Genomic DNA, 17540 nt, shown 5'->3' on the forward strand with positions numbered 1-17540 from the left:
GTAACGCATTCCAGTGTTTCACCACCCTCTTAGTGAAAAAGTTTTTCCTAATATCCAACCTAAACCTCCCCCACTGCAACTTGAGACCATTACTCCTTGTCCTGTCCTCTTCTACCACTGAGAATAGTCTAGAACCATCCCCTCTGGAACCACCTCTCAGGTAGTTGAAAGCAGCTATCAAATCCCCCCTCATTCTTCTCTTCTGCAGACTAAACAATCCCAGTTCCCTCAGTCTCTCCTCATAACTCATGTGTTCCAGACCCCTAATCATTTTTGTTGCTCTTCGCTGGACTCTCTCCAATTTATCCACATCCTTCTTGTAGTGTGGGGCCCAAAACTGGACACAGTACTCCAGATGAGGCCTCACCAATGTCGAATAGAGGGGGACGATCACATCCCTCGATCTGCTGGCAATGCCCCTCCTTATACACCCCAAAATGCCATTGGCCTTCTTGGCAACAAGGGCACACTGCTGACTCATATCCAGCTTCTTGTCCACTGTCACCCCTAGGTCCTTTTCTGCAGAACTGCTGCCTAGCCATTCGGTCCCTAGTCTGTAGCGGTGCATTGGGTTCTTCCGTCCTAAGTGCAGGACCCTGCACTTATCCTTATTGAACCTCATCAGATTTCTTTTGGCCCAATCCTCCAATTTGTCTAGGTCCCTCTGTATCCTATCCCTGCCCTCCAGCATATCTACCACTCCTCCTAGTTTAGTATCATCCGCAAATTTGCTGAGAGTGCAATCCACACCATCCTCCAGATCATTTATGAAGATATTGAACAAAACCGGCCCCAGGACCGACCCCTGGGGCACTCCACTTGACACCGGCTGCCAACTAGACATGGAGCTATTGATCACTACCCGTTGAGCCCGACAATCTAGCCAACTTTCTACCCACCTTATAATGCATTCATCCAGCCCATACTTCTTTAACTTGCTGACAAGAATACTGTGGGAGACCGTGTCAAAAGTTTTGCTAAAGTCAAGAAACAATACATCCACTGCTTTTCCTTCATCCACAAAACCAGTAATCTCATCATAGAAGGCGATTAGATTAGTCAGGCATGACCTTCCCTTGGTGAATCCATGCTGACTGTTCCTGATCACTTTCCTCCCATGTAAGTGCTTCAGGATTGATTCTTTGAGGACCTGCTCCATGATTTTTCCGGGGACTGAGGTGAGGTTGACTGGCCTGTAGTTCCCAGGATCCTCCTCCTTCCCTTTTTTAAAGATTGGCACTACATTAGCCTTTTTCCAGTCATCTGGGACTTCCCCCGTTCGCCACGAGTTTTCAAAGATAATGGCCAATGGCTCTGCAATCACAGCCGCCAATTCCTTTAGCACTCTCGGATGCAACTCGTCCGGCCCCATGGACTTGTGCACGTCCAGCTTTTCTAAATAGTCCCTAACCACCTCTTTCTCCACAGAGGGCTGGCCATCTACTCCCCATGCTGTGATGCCCAGCGCAGCAGTCTGGGAGCTGACCTTGTTAGTGAAGATAGAGGCAAAAAAAAAACATTGAGTACATTAGCTTTTTCCACATCCTCTGTCACTAGGTTGCCTCCCTCATTCACTAAGGGATCCACACTTTCCTTGGCTTTCTTCTTGTTGCCAACATATCTGAAGAAACCCTTCTTGTTACTCTTGACATCTCTTGCTAGCTGCAGCTCCAGGTGCGATTTGGCCCTCCTGATTTCATTCCTACATGCCCGAGCAATATTTTTATACTCTTCCCTGGTCATCTGTCCAATCTTCCACTTCTTGTAAGCTTCTTTTTTATGTTTAAGATCCGCTAGGATTTCACCGTTAAGCCAAGCTGGTCGCCTGCCATATTTACTATTCTTTCGACACATCGGGATGGTTTGTCCCTGTAACCTCAACAGGGATTCCTTGGATTACCACCTGCATCCATACTTGTTACGAGTTGGCTCAGGCTGTGCCTCCACTGATTGTGAATGCCCATTTGACTAGGGTGCAGGCATCTTCGGCTGTCTTCCTGGTGCATGTCTCTATCCAGGATATATGCCGGGCCATGACGTGGTCTTCACTACACACATTCACGATGCATTATGAAAAGGCGTCCTTGTGGCACCTTAGAGACTAACCAATTTATTTGAGCATGAGCTTTCGTGAGCTACAGCTCACTTCATTAGATGCATTATGCCATCACTCAGCAGGCCAGAGATTATGCTGGCTTCAGCAGAGCTGCTTGCAATCAACACATCCATGAACTCCTACCCGCTTCCAGTGGTACTGCTTGGGAATCACCTACAATGGAATGGTCATGAGCAAGCACTTGAAGAAGAAAAGAGTTACCTTTTCGTAACCGTTGTTCTTCGAGATGTGGTGTTCATGTCCATTCCATGACCCACCCTCCTTCCCCACTATCAGAGTTTCTGGCAAGAAAGAACTGAGGGGGCGGGGAGCTGGCGGCGTCCCTTATACTGGTGCATACATGCACCACTCCAGTGGGCACTAGAGCTCATCCTCATCCACTGCAGGAAAACTTCTGGCACCAGTGCATGTGACGAGCACACTCACCTACAATGGAATGGACATAAGCAACACATCTAGAAGAGCAACAGTTACAAAAAGGTAACTCTCTTTTCTCCCTCCTCCTTCTAACAACCTTTTATGTACTTGAAAACAGTTACCATATCCCCTCTCACTCTTCTCTTCTCCAGACTAAACAAATCAAGTTTTTTCAATCTTCCCTCAAAGGTACTGTTTTCTAGACCTTTAATAATTGTGTAGCTCTTCTTTGGACTTTCTCCAATTTGTCCACATCTTTCCTGAAATGTGGCACCCAGAACTGGACACAATACTCCAGTTGAGGCTTAATCAGCGTGGAATAGAGTAGAAAAATTACTTTTTGTGTCTTGCTTACAACACTCCTGCTAATACATCCCAAAATGATGTTTTCTCCCCCCGCCCGCCCCCCGTGTTGTACTATTGACTCATATTTAGCTTGTTATCCAGTATGACCCCCAGATCCCTTTCTGCAGCACTCCTTCCTAGGCAGTCATTTCCCATTTTGTATGTGTGCAACTGATTGATTGTTCCTTCCTAAGTGGAGTACTTTGCATTTGTCCTTATTGAATTTCATCCTATATACTTCAGACCATTTCTCCAGTTTGTCCAGATCATTTTGAATTTTAATGCTATCCTCCAAAGCGTTTGCAACTCCTCCCAGTTTGGTATCATCCACAAACTTTCAGTGTACTCTCTATGCTATTATCTGTGCATATAAATGTCTCAGCATGCCTATGAATTTACATTACAATGAGTATTTCTCTTTATATATCACTTCGAAGAATGAGACACATGTGCTCATCATTAGCATAATTGTACCTCTTCCAGGAAGACTACATGTTTATGGGCCAGATTGTGATCCTGTTATTCACACAGAGTAGTAGTTCACTCCACATTCGGTCCCATTTACTTAATAGTACTACTTGTGGATTCACGTAGTACTCATGGTGAATAACAGTATCTCACCCTGGCCCAATTTCATAATTAAAATAAGCTTATATTGGAAAGATTTTGTGTTCTGCCTTACAGGTTCAAGGCTTGTGGAAACTCTTTTGCACTTTGGAGCTTCCCTTGATAAAAATTTTGGCAGGTAAGAAAATGTGAGTAAAATATAAGATTGTTCAACAATTTTTTCAGACAGCATTTTCTAGTATGATTTATAATGCTTAATAGTTAAATAGAACATTGCACCTTTAAAGTGCTATATAATCATCATATCATCCTCACAACACTTCTCTAATGCTATTTTCCTCATTTTACAGATGGAGAAACAGAGCTTCAGACCAAAACTGTCAAATTTGGGTGCCTAAAGATAGGCACTCAAATCCATATTTAGGTATCTAGAAAAGCATACCTCTGAAAATCAAGCCATTTTTCTAGGTACTTAAATATGGACATATGTGCCTAATTCTGAACTTTGCACCCAAGTTTAAAAAATTTGTCCTTTGTGACTTACTCAGGGTCACATTGCAAGTCAGTGGCAAAACTGGGAGTAGAACCCAGGAATTCCTGGTTCCCAAGGTGGTGCTTAGTTCATTATACAACACTATTCTTTAATATTATGGCTTGAATATAGAATTGATGCCTCTAAGGTTTTTTCAAAATTGTATTTTGTTCTCAGTTATATACTTGTATTTACAGTGATGGAAACCCATAAAATACATGTGAATAAAGAAGAACTAAAAAGAACATCAGAGATTCTAGGGGTAAACTATTGTATTTCCTTTTTTGAAATTGTGCTACATATAGTGTGAGGACCACTCCCCCATTGACTGGGAGAGGACAAGATTATAGTTAGAAAATTATTTTAACATTCGTTTCCATTTTGACTTTGTAATATGTTCTCCAGTTAACAGTCTTGTAACCCGTAGGCTTTTGTTGTATGAAAGTTCAAATATAGGTGTGGGTCCTCTAATGTATTGTAGCTAATGATGAGTTAACTTAAAGTTGAGATAACTTTAAATTTATTTATAAAAGCAAGACATAGATCTATTTGCCAAAACCCCTTATACGGCAGACAGTTTATTGTTTTATGGGTAAATTGGTTTTCTGATTTGAGTGTCCATTCACCAAACCTCTTTGTTCCTATCTTTGTTCTTATCTGTTAGTATTCCTGCTTTTGGAGTAATACTTTGGGAAGAAGGTATAACAAAGCCTTCTAGGGTCAGATTTGACGACCAAAACAAGTATTTTCATAGGTTTGCCTCCACATAGGAATTGCCATGCTGCAGTATTGCCATCTCCAAAATTAAAAAAAAAAATCGTGAGTCAACCCCCCTGCCTTCCAACATCATGAGATTTAAAAGTAAATATTGTGTTTTAGTCTTTGATTTTTTGAATTCCCCTTGCCTAACCTTACTGTATGTGTGTGACAATTAGTGTTGGCAACTCTCCCAAATTTATGAATTACAGTGATTTTAGCTCCTGTTGCCTGAGGGTGCGGAGTTTCCGCTTCTCCCTAAAACCACAAAATTCTGATCTATTAAATCTCCCACCCTCACATCTGCTCATCCCCTGCAGATGAGCAATTAATTCTGCCCCTCATTCCCCACTATCAGTTCTGCTCCCTGACCTCCCCTCGGGTTTTTCAGCACCCTCTCTCAAGGCTGGAGTGTGTGTGTCTACTGGGGCTTTTCCACCCTCTTATTCCCCTCTTACTAGGCTTGGTGTTGCAAGGAAGGTGAGGATGGGGGAATATTAGGAAGTAGACTGACCCAGAGTTCGCAGAAGGGGCAAGGGGAAGAGGGAGCAGAACCATCCTGAGCTGCCAGGATGTTTCTCCTGTTCCTCCCCACTGCCTCTCCTATGAGAATGGTCTCAGCTGCTCCCTCTCCTCTACCCCTCCATTCTTCTGGCACCTGAGAGAAGGGGAAAGAGAGATATGGCTAACTCTTGCAATAGCTCTGATTGGAGGATGGGGAAGTTGGGGATGGCAGCCAGTCAGAGGGTGTTTTCCTCCCAGTAAGGAATTAAATTTGCTAAAGGGGTGGCACATCTTGCATCATAGTGAGACTGACTCCAGTCTCAGCCAAAAGCAGGTTACTTGTGAGAAAATCGCAAGAGTTGGTAGACCTTATACTAGATCAGACCTGAGATCCAGCTGGTCCAGTATCCTGTCTGACAGTGGCCAGTACCAGATATTTCAGAGAAAGGTGTAAAATCCCTGCAATGGGCAGATGTGTGATATTCTGTCATATAGCTTCTCTTCACATTCATCACAAATGGGTAATGCCTCTCACCTGTGGAATCCGGAGGTGGTTCAACATTGATGCTGCAGGTTCCAGGACTAAGCCCTACCCTTCAACTCAAGCCACAAGAGTTTCTGCCTTTGGCAGTGGAACAAGTTGGCGGTTCAATTTCTCATCACCACTTTGTTGTATAATTGTAATTTTTACTTGTTTTAATGCAGTGGTTACTACCTTTCAATTTCTGCCTTTGCTTTCTCTCTCAAGAATTGAGGAATCACTAGGGTTTTGAGTTTCTAGCCCTCTAGTTTCTCCAGTACAACCACCTCTCTTGTGGGTTCCCTCTGCCTCCCACCATAGCAGCAGTAAAGCCCTGCAAGCATCAGGCTAAGTCTAAGAGTTTCTATAGGCAGCTTTGAGGAGCCTCAGAGATCAAGTTATGTCTTCCTGCTGCAAGCTCCTGACCCTTCCTTTGCCAGCACAATGGGCTCTGAGTCATTTAGGCATGCAGAGGCCTAGACCACCACCCAAAGCAATGACTCCACTGTAGGAAAGCTTGCTGAGTTGTATGAGGATCCCCAAGGAGAGGAAAACTCCTCACAGCTTTCTGGAGTGTGCAAAACTTGCCCACAAGAGACCAAGTTCCAAAAAGCAAGTATCCCCTTCATAAGGCAGCAACGCATATTGTTAACAAGCAAGTGATGTAAAAAAAAGGGTATAAAGTCTTCCTCTTTTGCCTTCCCACCCTGAAGGAGTGTTTGCTGGGGCGTTTCTCATACACAGAAGCTCTCACTGTGCTCTCTATCAGGCTCACTGCTCCCAGCTCCCCCTGTCCCACCGCCCAATATCTGGGTATACAGAGAAGTCTGTTACATTGTAGTCTGATGCAGAACTTCACAGGAGTAACAGGAATTATGTCTGTCTGGTTTTCAGCCCATGTAAGCTGATAGACTCTGAGCCCTTTTCCCTACCTATGAGGTGAACATAAGAATGGCCTCACTGGGTCAGACCAAAGGTCCATCTAACCCAGTATCCTGTCTTCTGACAGTGGCCAATGCCAGGTGCCCCAGAGGGAATGAACGAAACAGGTAATCATCAAGTGATCCATCCTCTCACCCATTCCTAGCTTCTGACAAACAGAGGCTAGAGATGCCATCCCTGTCCACTGGCTAATAGCCATTGATGGACCTATCCTCAATGAATTTATCTAGTTTTTTTTGGAACCCTGTTATAGTCTTGGCCTTCACAACATCCTCTGGCAAAGAGTTCCACATGTTGACTGTGTGTTGAATGAAGAAATACTTCCTTTTGTTTGTTTTAAATCTGCTGCCTATTAATTTCATTTGGTGACACCTAGTTCTTGTGTTATGAGAAGGAGTAAATAACACCACCTTATTTACTTTCTCCACACCAGTCATGATTTTATAGACCTCAGTCATATCCCCCCTTAGCTGTCTCTTTTCCAAGCTGAAAAGTCCCAGTCTTATTTATCTCTCCTCATATGGAAGCCGTTCCATGCCCATAATCATTTTTGTTGCCCTTTTCTGAACCTTTCCAATATATCTTTTTTGAGATGGGATGACCATATCTGCACGCAGTATTCAAGGTGTGGGCATACCATGGATTTGTATAGAGGCAATATGATATTTTCTGTCTTATTATCTATCCCTTTCTTAGTGATTCCTAACATTCTGTTAGCTTTTTTGAGTGGATGTTTTCAGAGAACAATCCACAATGACTCCAAGATCTCTTTCTTGAGTGGTAACAGCTAATTTAGACCCCATCATTGTATATGTATTGTTGGGATTATGTTTTCCAATCCTCATTACTTTGCATTTATCAACATTGAATTTCATCTGCCATTTTGTTGCCCAGTCACCCAGTTTTGAGAGATCCTTTTGTAGCTCTTTGCAGTCTGCCTGGGACTTAACTATCTTGAATATTTTTGTATCATCTGCCAATTTTGCCACCTCACTTTTTACCCCTTTTTCCAGATCATTTATGAATATATTGAATAGGACCGGTCCCAGTACAGTCCCCTGGGGGACACCATTAATTACCTCTCTCCATTCTGAAAACTGACCATTTATTCCTATCCTCTGTATCCTATTTTTTAACCAGTTACCAATCCATGAGAGGACCTTCACTCTTATCCCAGGACAGCTTACTTTGCTTAAGAGCCTTTGGTGAGGGACCTTGTCAAAGGCTTTCTGAAAATCTAAGTACACTATAGCCACTGGATCCCCCTTGTCCACATGCTTGTTGACCCCCTCAAAGAATTGTAGTCGGTGGGAGGGGGTCTTTCTCATCCCTCCTTCTCAACATATACTGTCTCCACATTAAAGCATACGGAGTACTTCAAGCAGTCTGTGCCCAGAACAGAGTCATATAATGTATCATGCAGCTGCACTACTGCAAGATAACAAAGAGGTAAGAGAGAAATCCCTTCCCATATTCAAAATATCTCCTGATTACTGAGTAAAGCCCCAAATGGTAGAAGGTTTCTCAAATGGTTGCTAGGGAGTCTAATAGTCTTCAGAGTTCTGGGTGGCCTAGTGGGTAGTGTACCCAGTTTCCAGTCTCACCAGGCTTTTATTCCAGTTCTTAACCCTTGTATATGGCTTAGCTTCATCTCAGGGATTTCAACATCCTTACCTTCTCCTTACTAGAAGGGGAGTGGGGTGGAAATGAGGCTTATGCCCCTCCTGCAACAAGGGAAGTTGGTAGGGGAGCCCAGGCCCTCCTAGTCCACTGGGCTCTGACCCAGGGCCCTATAACAGAGTTGCCTCCTGGCTCACTTTCTGTCATTTGCCTACCTCTCATCTCCAAATCTAATATAGGATAGCAAAAGAAAAGCACTAAACCTTCATTTCCAACCTGGCTCAGCAGGCAGTCTTCTTCCTCACAGGGAGTCTTCTTTGGCACCTTTATTCAGGAGCCCTTAGGATAGGTCTGTCTTACTCTCCAACCTTCCTTTTTGGAGCTGATTTACTCCCTTTTAAGCTTCCTCTCCAGTTGGAACATGCTCTTCAGGTCTGGAGGGCATGTGGGGCCTACCACGGACCAGTACTGTCATATTGTCAGGGGCACCAATTAGGGAGGGCCGGGGGACTCCTGCCACCCCCGAGTTTCATACATGAGGTGTACTACCAGGCAGAGCTCTTAACTGCACAAAATTAGTGTGGAATGTGAGTTCTGCAGAAAGGTGCTTCTCCCAGCTTGTGCCCCGGGGCAGGGAGTCAGTGTTTTGTTTACAAGCAGAGGGAGGGTGTTTAAGATAAGAAAGAGCTGGTAATTAAATTAAGGCTCTGGAAGTGAAGTGGTTAGATGAATCCCTGCAGGGGTAATTGAAGAGAGAACGCAGGGGACTCAGAAGAAATACAGCTAAGCCCTCTGAGCCAAGTTTACATTCAGAAAAGAGGGAGATGTGAGGGAAGTAGACGAAAAGAAGGGGCCAAAACTCAGGGAAGGGATAGCAGTGGTACAGAGAAGTTCCCACTCTACTGTGGTACTTATGTGGCCCCATCACCATAGTATCTGAGCGCCTCACATCACAGCCACTCGGTGAGGTAGAGCAGTGCTGTTATTCCCATTGCACTGAGAGACACAGACTAAAGACCAGATTTTCAAAGGTATTGAGGCACCTAGTGGGGTTTTCAAAAGTGCCTAGAAGGTTAGGTGCTTTGTAAATCCCACTAGATGCCTAGCTGTATCTTTGGGTATCTAAAAACCTTTGAAACTCTGTCCCTAAGGCACTGACCTGTGATCATACAGGAAGTCCATGGGGGTCGGGAAGTAGAACCCTGGTCTCACTGGACCAGCCTTTCTCTCTGCTGCAAGCTGCAAAAAAGAAGACTCAGATGGGAGCAAAACCAAGAAGTCCAGTTCTCAGACTCCAGCAATTGGTCCCAGGCGATTGGGAAGGATGTCATGGTTGACGGTATGAAAAGCAGCACAGAGGTCAGGAATGATGAAGAGAGAAAGAAACAGAAAGAAAGAATCAGAGTCAGATGAGAGGAGAGAACTAAACCTCCAATGGGTAGCATGTTCTGCCCCGGGCTGAGTTGTACAGCAATGGCTGCTGTGCAATTTTAGATTTTAACTGAAAACCATTTTGTTTTGTCATTTTTTGTTCTGAGTTTAAGAAAAGAAAGGAATGAGAAAGTTTCATATGAGTATCAAATGTAATTCTACCTCAAATTCTTAGGGTTTCAGCTGTATTCAGGCCAATTCCAGAACAAAGAACAGAAATTGCATCCACAGAGTCCATAAAGTCGATGATTATTGTCATGGTTTGTATTATTCACTGGGCACCATCTGTGTGCTCACCACAGTTCAGAATATGCCAGAAACTGTAGTCCCTGAGCCAATGCACATAAAATGTGTAACTCTGGATAAGATGACTCAGATATTTAAGTACAAAGTATATAGTTATTGAGCACATGTTAATATCTATGAATGGAGATGCTGACAGCAATAGAAGTTTTACTGGATTAAGGACTAGAAGATTTGACCCTTCAACTTTCTTTCAAGAGGAAGAGCTACGCAGAGCTTCTGTGCCTGTTTATTTTCCTTTCCTTTCCTTCCTGCTGTGGCCCTGATATACCTCAGAAATCTTAATTTTTTTCCTCAACTTTAAAACATGGAATTTTCTTGGTGTTTCGTTTAAAACATTCTCCTGTGAAAACTGCAACTCAATCACTGTAGTGTTGTGTTTAAGACACTTCCAGAAAGTAACTAGCCTTTAAACAGAAGTGAAAGCAGCGTTGCCAACTCTCATGGTTTTGTAATGAGTCTCATGACAATTATTGTTTTCCTTAAAGTCCCAGCTCCTGGAGTCAAGTGATATGTGATGATTTCAGCCTTCATTCTTAAAGAAAAATGAAGTTTCTAGCCTTTGTGGCTGTGGAGAAAGCTTCAAAATATGTCCCCAGTGCACCCTAAAGTCTCAGAAAGCAGAATGTAAATAAAAAGGACATCAAATCTATTATTTTTACATAATCTCATTATTTTAAAGCCAATCTCATATTGTTTGGTGAGCCTGATTCATGATTTTTGAACATTTGGGGTTGGCAATACTATGAAAGTGACTTGGAAATGTCAGTTTCACTCCTATTTTAAGTCAGTTTCTAGTCTATTATTTGTAGTGGGGTAACACCCCTAGAGTCCCAGGCAGGTTCAGAATAATCTCAAGGGGCCTTGTCCTAATAGGATGTTTCCGAAAGTTAAAGGATCTGTTCTAAGCTTAATGAACTGCAAAAACTACAGAGACACTCCTGGAAAAAGAAAGGGTTACTTACCTTGTGCATTAACTTAGGTTCTTCCAGATGGGTGTCCCTGTGGGTGTGTCGCTACCAGCTCTCCTTCCCTCTACTTCGGAGTTCATATATACACTCTGTGGTGGAGAAGGAACTGAGGACGGTTTGATAGCACCGCAGTATGTAGCTCCCAGGAGTGGCACAAGTCTGGGAGAACACGTGTGACCCAAGCAGGCACTGCTACTGAAATTCTCTGATCACAGGCAAAGGAACACACATTCACCTAAAGTTGGGCATCCACAGGGACACCCATCCTGAAGAACCTCAATTACTACACAAAGTGAGTAACTCTCTCTTAATAAAGAAAACCTAGTTGTTGACCAGCAAGTGGCTCATCATCTAGAGATCTGATTTGAGTGTAATAAGTCTTGGGTTCATATTCTGGTCAAATCCTTAATGTGATTTGTGACAAGAACAATGGCTCTAACTCTGTAGCTATAACAAAGGCATGTTACACCCATGAATAGCAGTCAATCATCGTAAGCAGATACCCTGTGTATCCAAATTAACAGGTATGCAGTTGTTTGGGAATGTTAGAAAAATTGCTAGCTGAGAATGCAGAGGGGCCTTGTCCCTTACTGGCAAAGCCAGCACAGCAGTTCGTAAGTCACTGCCAAAACCAGTGGTGTTGAAGAAGGGACTGTTAGCCAAGCAGAGGGGAAAATCTGGAGCAGAGGCTCCCAAGGAAACCTATAAACATTATTTTTTCCAAACCAAGAGAATTCTCAACATGACTAAGACAAAATGTTTGCAGTGTTGTAGCCATGTTGGTCCCAGGATATAGAAGAGACAAGGTGGGTGTTGTAGTAAAACACAACTTTGTCTTCCAAACCACCATCGAAATGGCCAGAAGGGCGTGGAGGCAGTGCATGGTAGTGTGGCTCGACCTGGCTAACGCCTTTGGGTCCATGTCCCACCACCACATCTTTGCCACACTCCAGGAGTTTGGGATGCCAGAGAACTTCCTTCGTGTGATCCGAGAGGTGTACGAGGGATGCAGCACCACCATTCGCTCGGTCGAAGGGGAGACCGCCGAGATCCCAATCCGGAGCAGAGTTAAGCAGGGCTGTCCCCTCAGCCCCATCATCTTTAACCTTGCCATGGAGCCGTTGCTGCGAGCAATCTCCAATGGCACAGATGGCTTCAACCTCCACGGTGAGAGGGTGAGCGTCCTGGCTTATGCGGATGACCCAGAGAACCTCCAACGTATGCTAGATGCCACCAGTCGAGCTGCCGATTGGATAGGGCTCTGCTTCAATGCAAAGAAGTACGCAACTCTCCACATCGACAGCAGCAAAAGGGACTCGGTGCAGACAACAGGGTTCCAGATCCAGGGCAAGCCCATCATCCCCCTGGCAGAGGGGCAGGCGTACCAGCACCTCGGCACGCTGACGGGTTTCCGTGTCCGGCAGACACTCAAGGACACCATCCAGAAGATCTTGCAGGATGCCGCCAAGATGGATGCCTCCCTGCTAGCACCGTGGCAGAAGATAAATGCCCTGAACACCTTCCTGATCCCCCGCATCTCATTCATCCTAAGGGGATCCACCATGGCGAAGGTACCCCTCAACAAGGCAGACAAGATCGTCCGGCAGCTGGCGAAGAAGTGGCTGTTCCTTCCCCAGAGAGCCAGCAACGAGCTGGTCTGCATCGCCCACAGGCATGGCAGTGCCAATGTCCTCCACATGGGCGACCTGTGTGATATCACGGTAATCACCCAAGCCTTCCGTCTGCTGCCGTGTCCTGACTCCATGGTAAGAAACATCGCAGCAAACGCCCTCCATGACGCAACAAAGAAGCGGATTGGCAGAGCCCCCTCCAACCAAGACACCACCACCTTCCTGAGCGGTTCCCTGGATGGCGAATTCGGACGGGACGGGCGTGACATCGCTTCACTGTGGTCCCGGGCTCGCAATGCCACGCGTCGCCTGGGGAAGCACATCGGCTGCCGCTGGGAGTGGTGCGAGGAGCGCCAGGAGCTGGGAGTCCTGGTGCTGCAGATCAGGTCCGACGACAACACCATCGTCACCCCGAGCGCCCAGGGCATGCTGGAGAGGACCCTGAAGGCAGCCATCCACTCACTGTACATGGAAACCCTGAAGCGTAAACTGGACCAGGGTAGAGCCTTCGAACTGACCAGCAAGTGGGACACCAGCAACCACTTCCTCGCTGGGGGCAGCTTCACCCGTTTCGCCGACTGGCAGTTCATCCACCGTGCCCGGCTCAACTGTGTCCCTCTCAACGGAGCCGTCCGCCACGGGAACTGAGACAAGCGTTGCAGGAAGTGCGGCTACGCCAACGAGACCCTGCCCCATGTCTTGTGCAGCTGCAAGCCCCACTCCAGAGCCTGGCAGCTGCGCCACAACGCCATCCAGAACCGCCTGGTGAAAGCCATCGCACCGTGCCTGGGGGAGGTCGCCGTGAACTGCGCCATCCCTGGTACTGACAGCCAGTTGTTCTCTTTGAGAACAGGACCCCGGCCTTCCGTGAAGCCCAGGCTCGTAAGCTGGAAAAATATGCCCCCCTGGCCGACACCCTGAGAGCAAAGGGCTACGAGGTGCAGATGGATGCCCTGATCATCGGAGCCCTGGGCGCTTGGGACCCCTGCAATGAGCGTGTGCCGCAGACCTGTGGGATCGGTCGACGCTACGCATGGCTCATGCGGCGCCTCATGGTCTCGTACTCCATCCGATGGTCCAGGGACATCTACATCGAACACATCACTGGCCACTGACAGTACCAGGAAGTGTGAGCCTGTATGACATCGTGCATCAACTATGGGAAAGGGACTGAGAGACTTTTTCCATTGGACCATATGAACTGGAACCATAAACTCACCAAACATTTAAATTGGAAAAAATTTTGAAGGAGAAGGTAGTTAAGGTAGTTAAGGACATTGAAGTCAATAGTAAATGGGACAAAATACAACATGGTTTTACAAAAGGTAGATTGTGCCAAACCAACCTGATCTCCTTCTTTGAGAAAGTAATAGATTTTTTAGACAAAGGAAACGCAGTGGATCTAATTTACCTAGATTTTAGTAAGGCATTTGATACTGTGCTATATGGGGAATTATTAGTTAAATTGGATAAGATGGGGATCAATAAGAAAATTGAAAGGTGGATAAGTAATTGGTTAAAGGGGAGACTACAACGGATCCTACTGAAAGGTGAACTGTCAGGCTGGAGGGAGGTTACCCGTGGAGTTCCTCAAGGATCGGTTTTGGGACCAATCTTATTTAATCTTTTTATTACTGACCTTGGCACAAAATGTGGGAGTGTGCTAGTAAAGTTTGCGGATGATACAAAGCTGGGAGGTATTGCCAATTTAGAGAAGGACAGGGATATCCTACAGGAGGATCTGGATGACCTTTTAAACTGGAGTAATAGTAATAGGATGAAATTTAATAGTGAGAAGTGTATGGTCATGCATTTAGGGATTAATAACAAGAATTTTAGTTATAAGCTAGGGACGCATCAATTAGAAGTAACGGAGGAGGAAGAGGACCTTGGAGTGTTGGTTGATCATAGGATGACTATGAGCTGCCAATGTGATATGGCCGTGAAAAAAGCTAATGTGGTCTTGGGAGGCATCAGGAGAGGTATTTCCAGTAGGGATAAGGAGGTTTTAGTACCGTTATACAAGGCACTGGTGAGACCTCACCTGGAATACTGTGTGCAGTTCTGGTCTCCCATGTTTAAGAAGGATGAATTCAAACTGGAACAGGTACAGAGAAGGGCTACTAGGATGATCCGAGGAATGGAAAATTTGTCTTATGAAAGGAGACTCAAGGAGCTTGGCTTGTTTAGCCTAACTAAAAGAAGGTTGAGGGGAGATATGATTGCTCTCTATAAATATATAAGAGGGATAAATACCGGAGAGGGAGAGGAATTATTTAAGCTCAGTACCAATGTGGACACAAGAACAAATGGATATAAACTGGCCACCAGGAAATTTAGACTAGAAAATAGACAAAGGTTTCTAACCTTCAGAGGAGTGAAGTTTTGGAATAGCCTTCCAAGGGAAGCAGTGGGGGCAAAAGATCTATCTGGCTTTAAGATTAAACTCGATAAGTTTATGGAGGAGATGGTATGATGGGATAACATGGTTTTGGTAATTAAATATTCATGGTAAATAGGCCCAATGGCCTGTGATGGAATATTAGATGGGGTGGGATCTGAGTTACCCAGGAAAGAATTTTCTGTAGTATCTGGCTGATGAATCTTGCCCATATGATCAGGGTTTAGCTGATTGCCATATTTGGGGTCGGGAAGGAATTTTCCTCCAGGGCAGATTGGAAGAGGCCCTGGAGGTTTTTCGCCTTCCTCTGTAGCATGGGGCACGGGTCACTTGCTGGAGGATTCTCTGCTCCTTGAAGTCTTTAAACTATGATTTGAGGACTTCAGTAGCACAGATATAGGTGTGAGGTTTTTTGCAGGAGTGGTGGGTGAAATTCTGTGGCCTGCGTTGTGCAGGAGGTCAGACTAGATGATCATAATGGTCCCTTCTGACCTAAATATCTATGAAAAACATACCCCCATATCTCAAATGTGTACTTTGACCCCTTAAACTTTTACCCCCAATCGGGGAGATTGCAGATTATGTATTCCTTACGCCATCCATTCCTAAACCGAATTTTGCACCCCTTGATAATCTGTACCTTATTCCCTGATAACCAGAAACTTCTATGCTTAAACTCTGTACCATTTTCTTTTTACTTCAACATCATCTTAATAAAATTATTAAATCTTTTATTGGACCAACTTCTGTTGGTTTTGAATCTGAAGAAGAGCTCTGTGTAGCTCAAAAGCTAGTCTCTTCCACCAACAGAAGTTGGTTCAATAAAAGATATTACCTCATCCACCTTATCTCTCTCAAAGACAAAGTGAACATTTGTGCATGAGTTATTACAATTCCTGTACAGTCTTGATCTTCTTTTTGATCTACCCTTTGCACCTAGAGTCTTACATGGCTGGTAGTAGCCATAGCATGGCTCATGTCGCAAGCTACACATCTATTTCCATTCATGGACAACTTACCTGTCAGTGCCCTGTCCAGAAAAACATACCCACTCGTAATTCACCAGCTGCTGAAAAGGATTCAAACCCACGAGGTGTTTAAAATCAAGAAGAATTTTTTAAATCCATTACAGAGAACTGATCATGCAGGGGTAAAAACAGGCATGACTCTGGCCATAATTTTATCACCACAGTAAAGATTTGCAAAGAGCCAAAACTTTATTGTATCAGTCATTTCCTGTCGGTGGTCATTCATAGACAGTTATTGCCAGTGGCTAGGATTGTTGGTGCCATGCATGAAATTTGACAAAATGTGCCTCCAGAAATTCCTTCTGAGGATATGGAATCACTCGCATGATGCAATGCAAAATTAGGCATCTGTAACAGGGTCAGTCGTCTCCTGAGCCCCGCTCATGGCTGAGGATGCCTCAGTGGTTCCCTGCATCAGTTTTTGCTCTCAAGTAGTGCAGTAACTTCATATGCAATCTCTTCTCTATCAAGAATACCGCTCCTTGGGGCTAATTTATTATAAAAAGAACCTTCATGAAAACCGGTCCATAGCAAAAGTCCTAACACAAAATCAATTTCTCACTTCCAGTGCAAATAGTCATTAAGTTCATCTGACATCTCAGCCTTTTATGCCCCACATCCATACACCAGTACCTTTGGCCATATCTGGACTGTCAGCCTTCTTCTGTCCCTCTGGCCTTGGGCAGCCCCCCCCAGCCTCTAAGCTAGACTGCAACCCTGCTCTTCCCCACAGGAACCCCCACAGCCTCCCTGCTGGGACACTTCCACAGCCCTCTCACTGTTCCTCTAGGTTCAGCTGTCTGGCCCTGGAGATGTCAGCGGGTAAACCCTTCTGCTGCTCCCCTGCCTTCAGCCTTCTCTGGCCCTTGGCTCCAGCTTAGAGCGAGTGGGCAGCTCCTTGTGCTGCTCCCTGGCCCTTCAGCCCAGGCTCTCTGGGATGGAGACACCAGACAGCAAACTCCTCTTGCTGCTCTTCTGCATTCAGTCTCCACCCAGTAACAACATACAGTCTCTACCAGTGCTCATTTCCTACTCAGTCTCCTCCTTCCAGGCAGCTCTGACTCACTAGGTCTTCTTTTCTAGAGCCCTATTTTAAGTCCAATTGGCCAAACTGGAGCGTGCAGGTAAGGCATGAGGCCCTGTTCCCTTTTAAAGGGTCAATATCACCCCATGACAGCATAATTCCCAGGTCATATCCAAATGTCCCTTTGTGAGCAGTAGTTACAAACATGATGAAAGACCATCGGTTTTCACTCTAGACTCTTGCAGGGACAAGCCTTGCAGGCTGGGCAGCACGCCTGCAAGACAAACTTCCAAAATCTTAGAGTACACATCCTTTTAATTCACGTAATTCTATCAGTGTTGTGTCTGATCAAAAACGTACGAATGGCCATACAGGATTGGACCAATGATCCATTGAGTCCGGTATCCTGCCTATGACACTGGTCAGTACCAG

At 45.1% G+C, this 17540-nt stretch overlaps 1 protein-coding gene across 1 annotated transcript in view; it reads left to right on the top strand.

Moving 5' to 3' along the window:
* Nucleotides 1–17540, top strand: part of POLN (DNA polymerase nu) — a 192962-nt gene that overhangs the window by 63739 nt on the left and 111683 nt on the right. The window contains exons 8-9 of the mRNA XM_077816181.1: nt 3563–3623; nt 4175–4239. Of these exons, the coding sequence (XP_077672307.1) occupies nt 3563–3623; nt 4175–4239 (126 nt within the window). The remainder of the gene's footprint in view (nt 1–3562; nt 3624–4174; nt 4240–17540) is intronic.

The sequence above is a fragment of the Eretmochelys imbricata genome, chromosome 4 (genome assembly GCF_965152235.1).
Source record: "Eretmochelys imbricata isolate rEreImb1 chromosome 4, rEreImb1.hap1, whole genome shotgun sequence".
Lineage (NCBI taxonomy): Eukaryota > Metazoa > Chordata > Testudines > Cheloniidae > Eretmochelys > Eretmochelys imbricata.